General features: G+C 38.9%; 1 protein-coding gene across 3 annotated transcripts in view; it reads right to left on the bottom strand.

Moving 5' to 3' along the window:
- The window catches only part of sntg2 (syntrophin, gamma 2), a 109,992-nt gene that overhangs the window by 36,199 nt on the left and 51,824 nt on the right, over positions 1-21,969 (bottom strand). For all 3 annotated transcript variants that reach the window (XM_040023622.1, XM_040023623.1, XM_040023624.1), the window contains 2 exons: positions 12,108-12,232; positions 1,673-1,802 (listed from right to left, as the gene is read on the bottom strand). In XM_040023622.1, coding sequence (XP_039879556.1) covers positions 1,673-1,802; positions 12,108-12,232 — 255 coding nt within the window. The remainder of the gene's footprint in view (positions 1-1,672; positions 1,803-12,107; positions 12,233-21,969) is intronic.

Genomic DNA, 21,969 nt, shown 5'->3' with positions numbered 1-21,969 from the left:
AAAAACATTCTGAACCCTTAATAGCTGTGAATCAAAGAGTTTCAAATCTTTTGTGCATTTTTACAAATTCTAACCAGTTTTTACATGTCTATTTACATTCTGGGTGTCAAGAGAAGCTAAGGTCTAACCACTTGAATGCTACAGAACTTATTATAAATAAACAAATCAGATTGTTTGTTAAAACCACAGGTTAAGTGACTCATTTAGTCTTTTAATATAAATGCTATTGTGACACATATGGCCATCGTAAACACTGTTAAAGTCCATGTAGCCCCATGGAACTATATGAAGGCAGTAGCCTTCTCTAGCGGGGCAGTGAACACCACCACATCACACAAACTGCTCAGGAAAGCAAAAAAAACAAACAAAAATAAATTAAGTAGCAAATATAAATGCATTATAACGTATTAATGAGGTAATAAAAACATCTAAAGTTACCAGCACTGCCTGGGAAACATGCTTTCCTGCAAATGAATCTAATAAATTCATGGACACAATAAATGAAATCAGTGAAATAAAGGAAAATGAAAAAACGCCTCTCTGAAGTGACATGTTGGCTCCCCACCAATCCACAAAATAGCAGACCCATTTTAAAGTCATTGGATGACAGTGCATGTCAATTAAAGACCACCTTGAGAAAATATAGGTCCAGAAAAAGAGAAGCATTTTCCAAATGTGCCACAGAGGTTATCACTCAGCAGGAAAAATGCTGCAAACCAGAGCAAAGCATTTTCACACTGAAAGCACACCTGGTGTGTCAGCATATCACAATCAGCATGGGGCTCGCGACTTGCTTGTTCCACCTGAGCTACATTCGAAAAGTTCACAGTCACCTGAAATCTTCATATTATTAGATACCAGCAAGCTGCTGCCCAAATATTTATATTTTTTTCTCTATTTCCTCTAAAAGAACATCAAAGAGCATCATATAGTCTTCCACCATGTCTGCGACGGACCCCAAGAGTGTTAAAGAGTCTATTTAAAGGTTGTAGGTCATTAAAACAAAAGTTCCGCTCTCTCCCAAGGTGGCAACACAATTACATCCTGATTGGCCATTTAGCAATCACGCTGCACGTCCGTAATTAGGTGAATGCAGGCATGAATTAATCACACTTTTTAAAAAAGGCAGCTGTGCCATCGATGAGCACGGGCTTACAGTAAGTCTTCATCCTCACCAAAAACTATTCGCATCATCAGCGTGATAATCAAAGTGAAATAGGAGGAAATGAGAGCGAGCAGAGCACGCGCCGAATGACTACTTAGCAGTCATTAATTAGGTATCGAAGAGCATCTTTTTTTTTTTTTTCTTTTTTTTTTTTGTGTCAGTAGAGGGGGAGAGGTGCCACTGTGAGTCAATGAGTGCTTGTCAGGAAGGGTCTATTAAAACTACGTTAATGTGTGATGGGGGGAACAACTGTGGGCAAAACAGTTTCAAGGGTTCTTTTATTACTGAGCAGATCAAAAGTGGAAAATAATTCACAACCTGAATTTTGTCAAGTTTTGTGATTCCCTCCTTCCTCCCGTTGTGAAACTATTAATGTGCATGTGTAAATCATTCATTTTAAACTTTATGGAAACACGAGAGCATTCGAATCACTCTTTTCACCTTCATTTTTAGTACACACTCAGAGGAAGATCCGACCAAGCCTCTAATGTTTAGAAATGGACTCACATTCTCCTGCGTCAAGTCATTGATATTTGTGGATATTGCTTGGAGCCAGTCTGTGCTTTCTGCTGCAGTGCAAAATTGAAGAATATTGGTGCTGGCTCCATCCAAGGCAAAAACTTCAAAACAGTTGAACCTGGTAGAGCAAAGACAGAGACGAGAGGATCAATGCTGATACTGAACAAGTGAAGCTTGAGTCGTCAAACTGTGAATTTATAGTCTGTAAGCCTTAATAGATGCATTTTTACATGCAGTAGAGTGTTGTTATCATCTGATGGCTCCTATGTAAAAACGCCCAACTTTAATAAAATGTTGATGACTGTAATGTTCAGGTTAAAGCTTCAAAACCAATGAGTGACGCAAGCAGCAGCTATCTTTTTTATGGACATGTTTAAAGAAACTGCTACTAGCTGCTACAATATGAAAAGGTGAGAGGTCCGCTATGAGAAAGCTGCCCAGAGGACAAACAACCTCCTGGAGATGGGCGCAAAGTACCAATCTGGCTCTGTCCAGAGGTAAAATTCAAACACCAGGACCATCACCCGTTCTCATTGTAAACTTTGCTAAAACTGACTTCTTTTTTTTAAAATACTTTTTTCCTCATTTTGTTAGAAATTTTGTTCCCAGCTCTTTCTTAGCTAGGAGCGGCAACTTTGTGCCATTTTCCCATTGCTTCTGCCAAATCAGTCAAGCTAGCTGTAGATTCATATTTGCGTGCTTTATTCACAGCAGCCCTTATGAGATAAGAGTGTTGACAGTAATAATAATCATAATAATTATCATTATTAGGGCTCAGGTTCGAACAGAACACAACCTTCACTAATGTCATTACTAACATGTGCTTTATGTTTTCCTACGATTTTCTGTCAAATGACTGCTGTGGAATTGGTCTACTGGACAGATGTAGGGTCATTACCAGCTACCCAACCCAAATATACTCCATAGGATGAAGAGAGCACCCGGCATGACCGCCAACCAGCTAATAGATGTGAAAATATAACATACTGCAGTTAAGGTTGAGAAAGCCACCAATCACAAACCATTTACAGAGTAAAGTGAGAATATTAACTGTAAAAATTTGCTTCACGTGTCCCTTCATTTCCTTTCCTTTATTTAGGCCTGTATTTAAAACCTCTTTTGTTACTTTGGAGTGGTTTGCAGTCAAGGGCATTCTTTTACAAATACAATTAAGTTTCTCTGTTGATGGGGTTCTGATGAGGTCATCTGAGGGGAATCACGCTCATCAGCAGAATGCAAAGCTTTGACACTTAATTTCAGTGCATTCGTACGATGCTGATACTTTTAGCTTGGGAGATGGTTGCCAAGGAAAAACGGTTATATGAGATGGTTAAGCAATTTTAGGCACTGCAGTGGAGAATCTACAACATTAGAAAGAAGGGGGAAAAAAAACCCTGAATTTTTGAGAAGTGTTGAGCAGCAGCAGGATGATGCTGTTAAGGTACGTGAGATGAAGGCTGATAAACACAGAAACAATAAAAGGCTTCCAACGCACAGTGTGAAGAGGGAAATCTTCTTAGACAGCTCCTAAACCAAACACTCCATCCTCGCGCACAGACAGAGCAGCTACTCGAGGTTAGATTATACAAAGTCAGCATTCCTAACAAATCCTCTGAGCATGACTGTTATACTGTATCTGCAACAGGCTTGTTAAAATCTTATGTTCCGCTGCCTGTGTACTGACCCAGTGACTCTCCAGGGGTGATTTTGGCTGGACTGGAATGTCGTTTTTTTGATTTAACAAGGGTGCAAATTCTTTCTGTCCCAGTGCCTGACCCAAATTTGCCTTGTGTTGTGGTTTGTGTAACTGTGAAGCATCACTAATGGATATTCAGAAAGTCTTTGTTTTTCGAGCAAGCATTGCCAAATGCATCTAGTTGCATTTCAGTGAGTACTGCATGGATAAATGAGCAGCTGATGAGCTCACCTTAAAAATAAATAAATAAAACGGTATATCAATTAGATCTCTTTCAAATGACGTAAAACTTTAGAGGCCATGCAGCACAAGGGCAGATACGAGAGAGAAAGGGCAGTGAATGGGGAGTTGAAAATGCAGAGCTTAATCAAAGGAACGGACAGCTGGCGGCTCAATGTAGGGAGAACAGCGCTGTCAGGAGGAGCTGCTAAAGCCCTTCCACCTTCACTGAGCAGAACAAAAAAATCCTTGCTGAGAGATGGGATCTAGGGAGAGTGCGTTTTTTCATACATCTGCGCCATTCCCAGCGGCACAAATTATTGTGTCTTGCCTGCTGACTAGGCAGTAATAAATCCACTGAGACAGAGCATGGACATATCACCCAGTCAACACGCAGGATAACACACGAAGAATATACAGGAAGAAACTGTTTTTGGGGGAATCAAGCCATTAGTTTCAATATAGTACAAGTGGCAGAGAGAGGGGAAATGTGCCATGGCTACTGATTAGTGAAGCAGGGAAATGAGCAGGCTTTGGGGCATTTCATTCTCGGCATAATGAATGAGAGAAACTTGTTTGCTTTTGATTTCTTACCAAGAAATGCATAGATGTGAGTGCAACTTTGAATCCATGACACTGATCAAACACCCAGCTTGAATCATTAAAGTGCAATATAATATTCCTTTAATTAAAGTTGTGATTTTCACGAAATTAAACCCCCATTTTTGTCCCAGTTTAATTCCCACAACTACCAGTCAATATGTTTAATGGTCATTTGGCTACATAGTCATTTTCTTGGTAGTAGCGTGCAGGCATGAAATCCATGGCAATTTTATCTAATTAACAGTAGCCTTACTTTTCGCTGGTGTGCCCCTATATTAAAAGTGTAAATTGCACAAAACGGTGAGCATATAACAGAGTTGAAAGTATACTGGGAACACATTCATCTCTTTGGACTTGAGCTTGAGCTACAGTGCTTAAAAATATATGAAAATGTTAACTTGGTGCATGTATTTTCTGCTGGATTTACTTTTACTGAACAACTGGAGCCCATCCATTTGTTTAATAGTAGTTTTGCAATATGTTTAGTCTACTAATGCTGGTGATGTGATAAAGACAAGGTTATGTACTCAGTGTCAGGCGCATGCATTACAGTGTTGCATGGGTAAGACGGTGGTCTAGTGCATCCTTTTTATTATGAACTTCTGAACCTTGGAGATATTTTGGGTATTCAGTAGTGATATCTTTTATTTCTAATGTGCAAAAAGATGCCGTCCCAGCGTGGTTGCTGGAAATCCCTCTCACAGAAATGATCATTAAGCTTCAGTTCACCTGAGTGACCTTTCATTCCCCTTTGGAAACTACTAAGAAGAAGCTTAGCCAAAAAATTTAAATGACAAACAGTGAGCAGTTGCGCCTCCACCACGAGGTCTTGCTTTCCCCGTACAGACACACGATTGCCTGTTTCTGCATTGATTAGCAAGTAACAGTGAGCACCAGCACCCATGAGTGCACTGTTTGCACAAGCTCGTGCTGTTCTTATGGTTGTCTGCTGCACAACACCGGGAAGCTGTGCCAGATAATCTTGCATTAACTTTCTATCTGACTGACTCTTTAATATGTAAGTGTAAGGGAAACAACTGCAGCTGTAATTACCTGTATGTCTGTGAAGGTTCTCAGTCATCCAGGTCATCGTAGTCAAAGGAGCTTGCAAAGAAAAGCGTCTGGACTGAAGAAGCTTCCCGGATGAGAGGCGAAACGTCTTCAAGCAACTTAAAGAAGTCCAGACGCTTTTCTTTGCAAGTAATTACCTGTACTTTTACCTTGTCAAATGGTGCTGTGTCATCAGGATCTTAAACAATTCTCTACACACAAACTACACATCTTTGTATCAGTGTCACTCAATTGCACCTGTATTTAGCTTCTGAGCCCCTAACGCAGGTTTGCACACTGCTTGGCATCTTTTCTTTGGAAAATAAACACTTCTTATGTCATGTAAGGAATTAAAAGGGACAATTCATGCAAATTTTCTAAATGATATCATAAAACACTGTAATATTTGTTACTGCCTTTATTTCTGTGATGTTTCTGAGTACCTTCTCAAGAACTGTTTGCAAACCTATTAAGTGCACTTGCATCACACTGGCCAAGGATGAAACTTTGATGCATAACACTTTGAGTACATAATTGCTTGCTTTTAGAATTTTTTAAAAAGCCCAGCTGTTAACACAAGTGTGGCTGACAAAGCCCTGCTAATCTGCAAGGTCTCCTCCCTTTCAAATGTATCCATTTTGATAGCTTAAACAAAAGGCTGATAATACGCCATTACGTCACGATGAGGGACATCTCTGACACCTCGGTATTACTGAAAAAATGTTTGCAAAAAGAAAGAAACAAGGCTTGCTCTTCTTTGCTTTTAGTTTTCTGTGTAGCTTTGTTTTAAAACATTTTGTTAAGAGTAGAATTAAATTTAGCATTTGAGAGTAAAACTTTGAAAAAGTATCTGGCATACCAACTGGAAGCATACAGCATGTACTAACAAGGACCACTAGAGCATTGTTTAAACTTTCAGATACAAATCCACCACAGTGTGCAGAGTCCACATCAACTTTAAATGAGACCATGAGTCAACACCTTTCCATCAACACTAATGGAAAATCCTCATGCTCCAAGTGGGAATGAGATATTAGAAAAGCTTTATAGAAATCATCTCAGGACCTACTCTTACATTACAGGATATATGCATGTAACTAAGTAAAAATATAATAAGGATAATATTAAATATGCTATCCCCATCCAGGTCTGTGTGAGCCAAACTGAAAAATGAGTGCTGCACCTTATTATTCATTTAATCAAATGTTAATTTTCTGATAATTAATTCAGCTTTTAATTTGGGGATTTGGATATTTGTTTTTTTTAAGGCTTGGACACCTGACATTTCTCTCGCTTACAGCAGTGATTACCACGCTTCACTGTTGTGAATTTGGCGGCTTTTTCGCTGTTTTTATTGACTCCTCATATACACCTACCAAAAAAAAAAAGCCTAACAAAAAACCCCAAAACAAAAAGAAAAACCGAATGGACAGAACTGCTTTGTGATTGGAAGTCTTGCTCTTCTGCAAGAACTCATGTTAGCAAGTGGAGAACACCTCTCTCTGTACACCGTGTACTGTAGCTGTTGGTTACAAGATGTTCTTTGAGCAATGACTGGCTCCAACACATTATGCTCGTAGTTACACAACTTTTAGTTAAGCACAGACCAACCTTGTTTGGATGACCTGCACTTCATTCTGCACAGTGAAACTTGTAGATCTAAATAAAAAAAATACATTTATGAGTGGTGGACGGCTCAGAGAGTCAGAAATAAGAGGGAGCCGAGATCTGGACAAAGCATTCTTAATCTCATTGAAAGGTTTTTACTGGTGTTTGACAGTTTTCTTTTGGGCAAAGTTTATTCTGATTTCTGACGTCAGTAAAACTCAAAAACTGGTTATCAGAGCGACTTGCCAAGTTAGAAATTCACCCTGAATCAGATTTTTGATTCAAAGACATGAATGACCTATCAGTGCATTTTCATATGCAAGTGTTAATCCTGGGCTACAGTGTGCATCTGTCAGCCAGTTAACGTTTAATATAAGAATACGAGGAATGTTTAATAGTCAATCCGTAGCTGATGGCACTGTTCTCTTAGATGGAATAAAAACAATAAGTAACCATTAAAAAATTATATAATGGGTCACCAGGCCAGTGAGAACTTGCTGACTTTAACATCCTGATCCAGACTGGTAGTCAGTCTTTTATTATTTATCATCGACTGGAGTTTGGCAACGAGGCACAAACTATCCAGTCAAAATGACCTGAGAGACCTCGCATACTAACCCCAATAAAACAAACAGTGTAAACAAAATGCAAACGCAACTAAGCACAAAGCTAAACTAATTCAAATCAAACCCCCGTCAGCTCTCTGCTGTTGAATGTGTTTTATTCCATGGCCATGATAATTACTGAGAGGAACAAATGATTAACATAAAAAACAGCAATATGCATGTTTATTGTTGTAAATGTGTGTAAATGAATAATAAGGTCAGATGTGAGGTGGATAATATAAGCATGGCTGTGGCCCTCGCATCCACACTGATCCGATCTATATTTGTGCTTTCTAACAGACCCACATTTTTTTTCAGTGTAAACTCTGATATTGACCTGCTCACTGCCTGCAGGGTTCCCTATTGACTGGACTCTGGTATTTCAGATTCAGCATCAGGTTATTACATTCAATGTCACCAAGCTGCAGATCTCCTCAATACATTTCTTTGGTCCTACTTACCAATCATTGGACTGCTGATTGGACTAAGCATTTGACAGATTTAGTATTGCAGGACTGTTGCTTCATCCAAATATAAAATTTAGGAGTAAAGGGCAACTCCAGACACATCGCCTCCTGCTGCGAACTGTGCCGCAGATTCTGTACTTTGGACTGATCAAGCGATACTTCAATAAAGAATATATTTAATAAGGATATCTTAGAGTTACAAAAATATTTTTTACTTTGAAATGTCAAATTTTCTTTCATCCTTAAGATTTTTACAGACTTTGAAGCCACAGCATCAAACTGATTCGCCAAATCTTAGATGCAACATTTACAGTGTAAATATGAAAGCGTCCTCATTTCTTTAAATGAATTCATTATAATATTTGTTATGTCTTTGACAAAATAATTCTCCATTTCTGGTGTATACCACAAATGAACTTTATCTGGAGTGTTTAAACTCACCTTAGGAAAAAGAGCTTGGTCATTCACAGGGAGCCCAGAGACTTCCCACCAGGGCAGACGGATGAATTGATTTTTTTAAACATCTGTCTCCTTTAATACTGTAATGCATTGATCTCAATATACAGTGCCCGGCCAAAAAAAAAAAAAAGAAGTCATACACAAGACTACTTTGGTGGACCGCCTTTAGCTAAAGGCGAGCATTCACTGTAGCATTGTTTATAATAAGCTTATGCAATCCCAGAAAGTTGATTCTGCTTATCTGGATGCAGCGTTTTCAGTGGGGGGAAACATTTCCTCACTCATCTAAGTGACTTATACAGTCCCAGCTGACTGCAGGTTTCCCCAGCCTTATAAACAATACACATGCATAACAATCCAAACCAGCGCCGCTGCATAACAATGAGCATTGAGATTTCATCGTTGTTGATATGCAAACTGCCATGACCATTAATCAATGTCCATGAGTACAAACAATTGGGAAATGGCTGCAATCACTGCACTGAAAGATGTACTCTTAGAGAGGCCTGTTCCTTTTTACATAAATGGCCTCCTTGACTCGCCTCTCCAACGTCAGATTTATTTCAGTTTGAGTTTCCAAGTTGCATTTTTTTTTTTTTTTTGCCGAGTAGTTTTTAAGTATTGATAATGATTGGAGAGTTGAACCACTGAGTAAAGTCTTCAGCAGAACATCCCTAAAGATTGCCACTGAGGTTACAGTTTGGACTGTGGTGGGCATGTGTAAAAAAAAGAACTTGTCTCCCTGAATGTCACAGTTGGAGCCTGATGATGAAATCTGCCATGAATCTATGCCATCAGCAAGCAAAAAACTGCTGATCTTCAGTCAGGAGTCAGGTGACCTAATTTTTTTTAGTGTTGCTGAACTCGGACTTGACCAACAGCAGCAACTCCGGATCGTAACAATGCCCCCACAGGTCTGTGGGTACTCGGCATGATAGCTGGTGTGGCTCTAACACGAGGAGGAGCAGCACCTTTTCTAGAGCTTCATACTGACTTACAATATAAAAGGATGGATTAGATAAGCGTTACTACATAGGTCATGGATGAAATCTTATTTGGTTAGAACTAATTATGAACTGCAGTTTAGACTCACAGTAGTTAGTCATCTAAATTATTTCACTTCTGTAATAAAATAAGGTTTACACATTTAAATATGAACCTTTTTGGTGCTAATGGAGACGACCTTGAGTTCATCTGTTAGGATGAGTAAAAAAAACAAAGATGTTGGAAACCATTGAATTAGTAACTTGACAGGACATTAGAGACTATTTAGATCAATGTTCAATAAGTAATTTAGGAAAATTTAAACACTTAATTCCAGCTTTCCAACTGTGTGTGCTACTTTCCAATATATGGTTGTCCATTTCGAGTGCTTCCGTTACTATTTCAGCATGCTTTTGTTTTCCAGTGCAGGATTTTTTTTTTCTTTTTAAATTATGTGAGAATCAGCCCAGCTAAAGTTTTGTTAAACTATGTGCTGACCACTTCCTGTAACACAGGAGAACATGAGGGAGGGAAAAACCACAGTGTAGCACTTTTATACAATTTTCTTATCACTCGCTGCTGCCTAAGGCTTGAAACGACATAATAATCAATGTGGAGTCCAATAAACAAGTTTAATAAACATTTTTAATTAACTGAGCAGAGCAGAGTCCCATCATTTATTTATCGTTAACTACCTGCAATTTCTGAATTCTGCAGTTTGACACACCCTGTGGGGACTAGTGCTCAGCACAAGTGGAGGAAATGATAAGGAAAATGGACTAAGGTAAATAATTTCCAATTTGAAAGAAAAGCCATTTAAATGGAAGAAATTAGAGGTTTTATTAAGCTTCCTGTTCATGAAAAAGGTAACTAATAGTTGTTTAGAGCACAAGCTCAAGCACCTAAACTCGTGGTACCAGACTAACTTTGTATCTGCATTTTCTACAGCAGCTCATTTCTTATCAATATCTCTAATAATCACTTTAACAGACAGTTATTTTATTCTTTAAATAGACAACTATGTCTTGTTCAAACTTATAGAATCTGCTGTTTTTACCTAACACAAAAAAAAGAATATTTTATTTGTGATTTGACACTATGTTACACTAATATACTAATTGATATATTGCTTGATAAATTGATATAGATGCTATATTGATTTGAAATAGAATTTTGTATGGGCAGTTTCACATTATTTGTTGCTTACAGGCTACAAATAATATGGATATCTGCATATGATGCATGTAAATATCCAGACTCTGCTGTGGCTAAAGCTAGTTAATTACCTTACATGGATGATGACCTCCAGTTTGCAATGGGGAGGTTTGCATTTGAGTGAAATGCAAATTAGCACCTCCAAATCTATGGTCATGATTTTCAGGCAGTAAAAGGTGGTAAATGCATCCTGGGCTGGGACCAAGTTTCTTCCCCAAGTGGACGAGTTCAAATATCTTGTTCATGAGTGAGGGACTGAGGGAGGGGGAGACTGACAGATGGATTGGTGCAGCGATGCAGATGTTGTACCGGCCTGAATGTTAAGAGAATTCGGGATTAAACCGAAGCTGCTGATTTACCGGTGCATCCATGTTCCATCATCTACAGCCACACGCTGTGGGTAGTGACCGAAAAAAATTATATCATGGATACAAGCGGAGAAAAAAAGGATCTTGGTCCGAAGACTGTCTGGGCTTTTCTTTAGACACAGAGTGTTGAGCTCTATGCCAGAGGAGGGGCTCAGACGAGGGGATACTTCTGCATGCTGAAAGGATCCAGTTAAGATGGTTCGGGCATCTGACCAGAATGCTTTCCGGATGCCTCTATGTAAGGTGCTTCAGACATGTCCTGCTGAGGGGGGGCCCCGGGGCGGACACAGGACACACCGCAGAGATTGTGTCACTCGGATGGCATAATAATATCTCGGTGTCCCACAAGAATAGCTGGAGTAGGTTGGATTGGAGAGGTGGAGGTTTGGCATCTCTGCTTAGATTGCTGTCCCCGTGACTGGGACTGCGATGAGCAGCAGCAAATGCAAATTGCACCGATCACTTTACCCAAAAAAGTCTCTCATATTAACAACTGATTTATGGTAGATACCTGAAAATTCAACACGATACAACTTCCTAATTACTGTGAAGATGCTAATGATAATTTTCCCCCAGTGCAGAAATATTCTACATATATGAGAGGAGATGGCTCCAAAAACAGAAACCCAAATAAATCAGTGCTTCAAATGACAGAAAACACACAGAAACACAAAGAGAACTGAAAGAAATGGTTGCTACACAAAGGGCAAAAAAATCAATGCATTTCAGCAGTTTATACAAGCCTGCCATTTGGCATCTATAGGTTATGACTGTCAGATGTGAAACAATATCAAACAACAGGCCTCGTAGGTTTATTTTGTACTACAGTTTCGAAATGACTGAAAAGCCTGATTGAAAAAGCCTGTGGAAAAAAAACTGTTGTGAAATTACATTGCACAAGAAAATCAATACAAAAAAGGACGGGTATAATAATCAAAAGCATTTACAATGTCGACCAGTGTCCTCTCAGTCGCACCTTCTGAGCCACAGCCTCGTAGCTGCAGTGACCTTTTAAGCCGTTTATGCCTGTGCATAGATATTGGCATTAACATCGTCCCGCTTAAATGAAAAGTGCTTGCTAAGCCAACAACTGCGCTCAGTGAACTGTGCGCCTTGGAGGTGAATTATATCATGCTGGATTACCCTTACCTTAATTTATCTTTGCCAGCTTTGTATCTGGAGACTCTGGCCATCAACAAGGGCAGGGAGACGGCATCCAGCCAGCGCTTCTCATACTTTGGTTCATTAGCTGAGGGCGAAGGGGGTGATGGAGCCTGCGTGGAATACATGAACGATGCGTGAGCTTTCTGCTTCTGTTGACCAAATTCTTTTGATTACTGATGGATGATACACAAGCACCATTTACATGCAAAAGAATTCCCTTCTCAACCAGGGCTAATCAGCTATTTTTGTCTGAAGTTCTCACTGTCTGCTTACGCCAAGCATGTCTGAACTTCGATATACTGAAGTTATAGACTCCAGCTGTTTTCTTAAAAAACATACAAATAGCAACAGTTTTTCTTTCCAAATCAAACCCAATTATTCAATGTAAGTGGCGCAAGTATATCTGGTTCCCCAGATATTAACAGAAATTTCCTCTGTAATCAGGGAAATCACCTCCTGTTGCAGTTAACATGATGAAAATAATCAATAACTTGTGTATTGACTCTACATGTAAACTACATGCACAGTGAGTAAGTTTAGAATAACTGTACTGAAACTAAAAAAAATCACTCAGCAGAACCTAAAAATGTCCATATTTTGCTAATGGAGTAAATATTGCACTCTCACTTCTGTAATGAAACCACGTTCTGACTTCAGCATGCATCATAAATCCTTCCCTTCAGTTCTGAAACTAAATAAATCAGTTAGAAAAACCTTTCATTTATTTCAAAACTTCACTTTGAAATTATTTTGTTATGAGTAGAGCAATTGTGTTTGTGGTCAATGATTTTGTGGAACACTAAGCAGGTGTAACCATCAATTTAAAGAGAACAGGACCCTCCACAGTGTTTGTATAGGCCCAACAGATAAGTGGAAGACAGCAAACTATTTTTAACCTGCTGCTTAAACACATGGACGGAGCGGGATGTCATGCCAAACTCTTCTTTATCAAATTTTCTTTGGCATTTAGCACGATTAAACCACATGATGTAATCAGTCTTGGTTAAGTTCTTGCTGACTGGATTCTGGACTTTCTAACAGGCCACACAGGTGAGAGTATAAATACTCATGTTTGGTCTCTTCGGTGCCTGGAGAGGAAATGACAAGTTAAAAAAAAAAAAGTTTCTCTTCAGTTACAAGGAAAGCAACAAACTTTGTGCACTCAGACCTTGATTCAGGAAACTAACAAAGAGTGCCTTGTAGTTGGGTTTTAAAAAAAGTTTGTAACTAAACCAAAAACTGTTCCTGGAAAAGAATCTTTGTCCAATTGTATTGGTCTGCAGCAGAGCATGACTCCAGACAACAAAGGAACATGGCCCAGTCTGATAAAACTAAACAAACCAGGTATAAAATCTGAAGAGTTAAAGCTTCGTTTCGTTTAGGAACAGAGCAAACAGGACAAACACACATTCTACCAATCAGGCTACATACAAAGTTTAGATAAATTAAGTAACAGCCAGTCTTTGGTGTGTAAAAAGAAGCTAGAGTAGATTAAGTATGTTTCTATTATCATCTTATTAGCATTCACCTGGGAAACGGTTAGTCTTCCCAGTGTGCCCAGATAAATACTGATTACAGCTGTGTTAATGGAAATGTGCAGCATCGTTTACAAGAGAGAGAAGTTACAAAAACGTCACCTCACTCACACATACTCAAAAACACAAGTGGATCTGTAGAAAACGGTCACATATAAAAATAAAATGGCCTGTTGATATTGATTAATGACAGAATGAAATTAGTTCTTATAAAAATGTTGAGGTGTTAGGGAGTAATTTCAGGGGAAATACACTTGCCATTTAAATTGATAGGTTTCAGTCATGTTGACAGTGTCTCTCTCAGCTCTCTTTAATGGATTTTTTTTAATAAGTGGTGAGTGCTGGATACAAGCCTCTGGCAAATACAGAAGTGCATTTAGATATTTATAGGCAAAATTAGGCAAATAAAACTAAAATTGCTGTTTAAAAAATGCCTGGTGTATAACAATAATACAATGTGTTAATATGAAATGGAAATGTGTGTTATGGATACGTGTTGATGGTGGCATTTAACGTGGCATTAAGCGAGTCTTCAAATTACTTTATAATGGACTCCAGAGCAATTCAGCATTACCGTAATGGTCAGTGCAGCTCGCTCTGAATTAGTCTGTTCAGAAGAGGAAAGAGCATGAAATGTGTATTCAAAATAGTTGTGCTTAAGTTTTCTATATGACAAAAGTTTAAGGAAAAATGATGATGGCTGATTGCTGTATACCGCATACCTTTGAAGCATTATACCTATAACGAAATGCACTCCTCAGCTATGTTATTGGGTGGTGTGGTTTCACCATCACCACCAGCAGCAGCCTGAGCTGTTCGTACAAGCCAGGATGGATCCATGCTTTCATATTGTGTATATAGTTTACTCAAAATTCTGACACCACCATCTGTATTTTGTGACAGAAATCAAGGCTCATCAGACCAAACGACATTTTTCCAGTATGCTGTTGAATTATGGTGAGTCTATGTGGATTTTAGCCTCCGTTTCTTATTCTTAGCTAACAGCAGTGACGCCTGGTGTTATCTTCTGTAGCCCACGAGCTTCAAGGTTAAAGGTTCTGGTTCTTTAGAGAAGCTCTTCTGCATACCCGCGTTGTAACACGTGATGTCCTTTCAGCTTGAAGCAGTCTTGCCCGTCTCGTCAGACCTCTGACAAGGCATTTTCTCTCAAAACGGCTGGAGCCTATCCCAGCCAAGAGGCTGATATCAAGTCTATGTATTAAGTATAGCCGAGTGGCAGGGTACACCCTAGACCCACACCCTAGGCCAGTCTGTCACAGGCCTAACACAGGGCACGCACATTCATACTTAAAGGCAATTTAAGATCATCAACTTTCATATTTTAAAATCTTAATAAAGCCTGGGGAGTTTTAAGTAAATTTATTTCCCATTAACAGTTAAAAATCAATACATGAAAAAGCCAAACAACCCTTAACTGGAGGAAGAAACTAACAATGTTTGTGGGAGGAATCTAGCAACTGAACACCAATTCCTGTCATGAATATAGAACCATTGTCTGAATTGGATATATAGTGACTATGTCAAATAAAACATATGATCTTTATTTTTAAATGCAGGCGGTGTTACAAACTCAGTGCCGAAATTCTGACAAGCGACTCTCCAATAAGATGGGAGGAGTCAGGAGGAATAGAAGAGAAGACTGTTTGTGTGCTGTTGGCATGGAGATCTGCATTTCCCAGAACAAAAGTGGTTCAAGTAGAGATCCCTGTGGTACATCAGTATTAACGTACACAATTCTTTGTGTTCTTTGTCTCAATTTTTGGTAACAATGTCACCATTCACAGTGCAGTGTGACGTTAGATCATTGAAGACCTCATTGGCTATACTGATCAGTGCAGTTTCAAGCCATCTTTTCAACAGTTCTTCTGGGGTTGTCTGAAGTATACTCTAGATTTTGTAACAATTTAGGGATATTAATCTTATGCAAACACTTATGACAAAATTGCTGAAGCAAATGTTTCCTACTGTTTTTAATTTTCGTCTATCATTACTATTGGTATCCAAGTAAGAATCGTGCTTTTGCAGCAAAAAAACCACCAGACTGTAACAGAATTAAAATGCCTCAAATTGTTTCAGAATTTCAAGTTCTAATGGAGCTTCTGACTGATCTGCTGCACCAACAGTCATTTATTCTAAATAGTCCTGCAGCAAAATATGTTGACAAAAGCTTTGACAGTTGGAAGTATGCCACATTTGAATGCAAATCACACTATACTTAATGTGTAATCCATCTGTTCTTCATTATCTAATGAGTTACAAGCTTGAGGATCAACTGAGTGAAGCAGAGTGAACATCAAACAGTGAATCGTTCCTGAAGCCAAAGATTATCTGTCAGCACAAAATCCCAAAACTCCAAAAAATAATCTGATGTAGTCCCACTTTATCATTGCATGCACAGTAGAGGAAGGCTTGTGTTCACAATGCGAGAAACCAAATCGCCAAAGTCTGCCTTCCTCTGACTTTGAAACGGCTGAAGATGGAGCACTTAAATAGCCGCTAGGTGGACTGCAGTCGAGAGTGAACGGCAGAGAAAAAAATGCCCACCTTTGCACATTGAGACACATCATTGCTGAACTGCAACATGTCGCATGCAGACCCCTGTCAGCTCGCCACCAGTAATAGCAACATTTCTAAAGAAATTATCATCCTTTGCTCCAATTATGTCAACCCCGAACAACATGTTACTTAACTCTCAAGTGGAGCTCTGCAGAGAGTAGATGAGGTGGTAGGAAATGGAAAACTATCAGGCTGTCAGAATGGATTACACTGACAAAGCACCTGCCTCTTCTGTGGAGCTGGAAAACAGAACCTAAAGCCACAGTCAGCCATTCCATCAGGGATACTGATATTTGAGAAGTGTCATGAACTGAGAATAATTACTGGAAAGGCTAGTGAGGACAAAGCTCAGTAAATTTAAGAGGACATTACTAAAATGTATAGGCACAGCTCTCTCCTTTCAGCTTAAAATCTATTAACAGCATTTTAGTACAGAAAAATATTTTATGTACAGCAATGTAGGGCGCAAATCAGCAAATTTTCCTGAAGGAGTCTTGACTGTCTAAACCATACTTCTAATAAAACAATGAATAAAAAAAAAAGAGGAAGGAGAAGGGTGCTGCAGTGATTTCTGTGTGGAGTTTGCATGTTTTCCCTGTGTGTGTGGCTTTTTGGTAGCTCTCTAGGCTTATTCTGCAACATATCCCAGCTGCCATAGGATGAGAGGCGGGGTACACCCTGGAGAGCTCACCAGCCCATCGCAGCGCTAACACATAGACGCTAACACTTATGGGCAATTTAGAACACTAATTGTGCAATTCTAATGAGGATGAATGGCATTATTTGGTATGACCAGCTATATTCAGACTGTATTTTTCTGTGTTCATAAGTCCATCAATTTTGACGAGAGCCCCAAAATCACTACCTGACATGTAGCTGAAAATGATGACAGAGTGTCTACTGTGTTTTACAGATGTTTGTAGACACCATCTGTTGTAACTCTCTGACTATTTGACTCAAAAAATTTAAAACTCAGATTCACCAGTCCCTAAAAAATCCTTTTCGCCACTGATTTTCACTTCAGTTCTTGTGTAAACTGCGATACCTCAGCCTTTCCTCTGTATTCTTTCAGGCTTCTTAACCTTTTAAAGCCAAGCGTATCATATTTGATACATGGGTTTTTGTGAGTTTTTGAGACTTAAAAACTACAATGAATGGCACAATACATTTTTAAGGAGCACAAAATATTACTACTCCTGCAGATCTACTGGACAAATTTCTTCAGGTTCTCAAGGACACATGCGATCCTTAGATATGCCAAGTTTTTGGCCAATAGCTTTTTGGGATTGACCTTCTTGGTGCAGAAATAATAATTTATGCCTTTCAGACCATTATCTTTAGCATTTTTCATAGATTGAATTAAAGAAGTGGTAAAAAAAAACTGTTTTACTGACAGGTCGGTAATAACACAGCGCTTGAAGATAAAATTTAAAGGTGGTTCTTTGCCAAGTTCTCCATCATTCAGAGACAAACTACTGATTCGTCCCCTGAGTTGGGTGGTTTTTTTCAGCTTGAATGATTAATAGTTCAGTGGTAAGTTGCTTAACAAACCACATTTGTCTGGAAATTGTAAGGTACAAGGACTGGACTATAAATGTGTGTAAAAGCAGTCAATGACCAAAGACAGTTCTTCAGAAATCCTGGAAAACTATTGCTCAAGATCATTTAATAAAATACTGGCGGCCACCAGTGCTACCCCTCAGTCTCTGAGTAGATGCACAAAGTCTCAATTTGATAATCCTACATCACCTCATTCAAGTTATCCTTCCAACTGACAAAACTGGTTGTCCATGCTGGCCGGCTGAGGGGTAATAGATAAATAAAGAAACGATGAGGGGGATTCCATAAAGCAAGTAAAATTAGTCTCAAAATAATCTAAGAGCTGATTTTACTCAGTCTGATGGACTGATGGAGAATTGGCTGAACCACCAACCATAAAACAGCAATCCTAGAAAATGTAGCTTAGGGCATTATTATGTGCATCAGTGACTCAGCACTGCTGCACAATGCTGGAAGCAAGGCACTGAAAAAGAGTCTTGTAAATCAGTTTCAGCTGAAGCCAAATTGTGTAGTTGTTTTTTGTTGTTTTTTTTAAATTAAAAGGTAAGTTTTTGTTGTTAAAACAAATAATGGACTCGTACGTGACATCATTCCACAAGGAGAATGAGCTGGTGTTCATCATTGCCATGTATTATTGCAGTTCCTCTGTAAGGAATTTGTTTGTGTACCAACTTTCCCTCAACTTGGCTTCACGATTTTAACTTTTCCCACATTTCCAGGCTGAGTTTTGACAGTGAATTCAGCAGAATGCAGCCATTTCATGTAAAAGTAAAGAGCAATATGAACTCAAATAAAGGCAATGTCTTTTCTGACAAGAAAATAGGAGCAGCATGCTCCTCACCCCACCGTGCCCCTGGTGGCTGCACAGGATTCGGGTTTATTGGGTGTGCTGTCAGTGAAGAAATTGCAGTCTCTAACTTTGTCCCTGTGTGATTGTTGAGTGTTAATGAAAAATGTGAGTCTAGATAAAAGTCCTCTCTCACAACTGGGGAACTCAAAAGCATTTCCTGTTAGTGCTTTGGAATGTTTATGTGACAAAATATCAATTTTGTTGGAAAATTGTCCCCTTTTGAAACAACATATGGTGACTGTGCTCATACCTTTTTCTTACTATCAAAATGTCTAAGACTGCTCTTTCGTTGATGGATGTCATCAAGCATCAAGGTTGTCATAATAAAGGAAAATAAAATACACACTCTTAGCTTGGCCATGACATTGGACAGAAACATGATGTGGAATGTAAAATTAATGTCACAGTGGTGGGTTAGACCGTTTTTGTGGCCATGCTACGAACACCGTTTTCCACAATAGCATTGCTCTGAAATTGATGCATCTTTTCTATAACTTCTGTAGCCCCCTCGATTGTTTTTTTTTCTGTAATTCATTTTGGAGGACAAGAGTAGAAATTAGTATATGAGGGAGTCGGCTCAAGTCGAAGACATAGGCAAGGTTGAGTGTTTGGACACGTGCAGCAGAAGGCTAGTGGATATAATGGACAAACGATGCCGAATATGGAGCTGTGAGTCAGGAGGTAAAGAGGAAGATGACTGAGTTCCTGGATGTAACGAAGGAGGACATGCAGATGGGGTGGTGTGACAAAAGAGGTTGCTAGGAATAGGGTGAGACGGAGGCACCCCGAAAAAAACGCTGAAATCTATATGAGGATTTGACTAAATAAGTCTAGTATGCACTTTCAGCTCAGTTTTGCTGTCCACCACCTGTAAACAGAAATTACCTTTAGCAGCTTTAGTCAATGGTCTGTTTTGTAAAGTCTAAGCAGAACTGGGAGAGGTTAAAATGTCATGTAAACCACATGACAGAGTGTGCATTTGCTTTGTAGTGTAGTTCATCTGAGGCCGACCTCATGCTTAAAGAACATTTCCTTTACAAACCATTTCATATGATGCTACTAAGTTAATTAATTTTCCCCCCAAAAAGAAAATCAAATGACATTGCATGCCATTAAGTTATGTGCTGCCCTACTTTTCCTTAAATCTCTATCTTGAGGCTTCCTATCATTATTCTGCGAACATGAAAGTGAAATCATGCCTTGTACTGCACTAAAAAATCTGAAACACAACACACAATTAGGCCTACTCAAAGAACAAAAACAACCACTCACATAACAGTCCTCTGTGAGGCAAGCACAATCTCCGTTGACGTGACCAAAAACACTCCAGAGGCCCTCTTTTTCCATTTTGTATTTTTGCAGCTTTTAAAAATGTTATCTCTGTTCTCGGGAAACTGCTCATGTTGCCAGACAGGTTTACAACTAAACATTTTTATGTAAAGACCCTTTATACAGAGCCAGCTGATCTGTTACAGATTTGTACCAGAATTATTTTTGCATAGGCAGGTATGTGTCAGGGTTTTCTGTGCAAATAGTAAGATTGCCCACAGACCGTCCAGAGACGTGTGCTTCTCCAGCACCTGCTAGAGTTTTAAATGGAAACACTTTAAATCTATGAAAGCTTAAAATGACCACCTGCTGTCCTTCATGATTACTCTGAATAATGCATATGAAATGACAAGCCAGACTGTTTTAAAGCGACCCTTTCCATTATAAATGACTGTATTAATATGGAATTATCTGAGGATTTAGCTTAAAACCAAAATATTATCTTTAGGTAAATAGTTTTGTTTATCCAGGAGAACTCTAAAACACTTTCTCTTTGATGCACTGATGCACACATGTTTTTGTTAGCCAGTGTTGTCAGTGAAGGTAATGAGCAAACTGCATCACGCTGTCCTCTGGTAAGACTGAAGTAACCCCTCTGTGAAGTCAGCTGCTTCTACACTGAAACGTCTCCCAATCCGGCATCCCAGCAGTACACTGTAATCACAGCCATTACCACTGAAGACCAAGAAAGCTCAATGAGCGAATAACAGCTTTGTAGGATGACAGACCTAAATGAATGACTTGGGTCTGTTTTCTTTTGACCCTTCCTACCCTGTGATGGCAGATTGATTCATCTGCTTCATGAACTCAAACAGGCTCTGTTGCTATTGTGGGCAGAGTCACACTCTGATTCTGCAGCTGTGAAATGAAAATTACACTTTGTTATTTTGCCACAGAGCTATTAAAATAGAGCCACTTTTGATTTAACATAGCCTATGATTAAGCATAAAAATATATACACAGGCACAATATGTAGGGGTTAAAAAAAATGACCAAAACTAACGTGATATAATTCCACAATATTTTAAACTGCTAATACAACATTTGCCCCTAAAAATATGAAAACAAATAGGTTTTGGTGATTTTGCAGGTAATACTCTTAGGCTAAAACAATCTTGATCAGTGAAGCCAGTAAATCTTTGTTTTGACATGAATGTTGGAAGCAACAGCGAGACTCTAGCTGAGGTAATTAATTCTCCTCCCTCTGCCAGGGGCCAACTCTCAGATCTGGGACCTGCAGTCTGGAAAAAATAAAAAACACCATTCTAGCATATGTGTGCAGAGGATGTTATGGATTACTTCGCATTTAATAACACATCAAAGTCAAAGGAGATTTGTATGAGCAACAGCTGCCATGCTAGTGGTCAGCCCTGCTGAGCTAGCTAGAGTGATAAGTTCATAGTCGCTGAATGAAGCAGAGTTTCCTCCTGTTGCTGTTGTTGAAACAAAGCTTCCTAAAAAGCAGTTATTTTATAACTTTGAGTTTCAACCACAGGTTAAACTGGGATTTAAAAATCTGATACTCCAATAAAGCAATCAGTATATATATTTTTTCTTTCTAAAGAACAACTCCAATAGAGTTGTTCATCAGACTAATAATGACCCCTAACAGTTATAAAGGTAGTTATTTACTCATGTTTGCTCTGTCCAACTCTGCTCAGATTGAATGGATATGTTTGATTCATTTTTATTTCATTTTCATTTATTAGTCATAAGTGTCAACTTAACTGGCCAATTGCTTATATCGGTTGATATCATCAGCCCAGCAGTATATCGGTCGGGCCCTCATTGAAGGAAGCTTCGTGGTTTTAGAAAATCTCCTCCTGTGTCTGTTTTCTAATATCAGTGCCATTCTTCTCCTACTAGCTGTCCATTCTAGGCTCAACGGAGGCAGTTAATAGATCAAGTAACGGGTTGAGTACTCCAATAGTGAGACAAAAGGGGGAAAAAAGAATTAAAAGATAATTTCTCCATCCACTGGTAACTTGCAATTTCC

This window comes from Simochromis diagramma, unplaced genomic scaffold (assembly GCF_900408965.1).
Source record: "Simochromis diagramma unplaced genomic scaffold, fSimDia1.1 OVJJ01000303.1, whole genome shotgun sequence".
Taxonomy (NCBI): domain Eukaryota; kingdom Metazoa; phylum Chordata; class Actinopteri; order Cichliformes; family Cichlidae; genus Simochromis; species Simochromis diagramma.
Note: the sequence above shows the minus strand (reverse complement) of the source record. Positions and strands in the feature narration are given on the sequence as shown.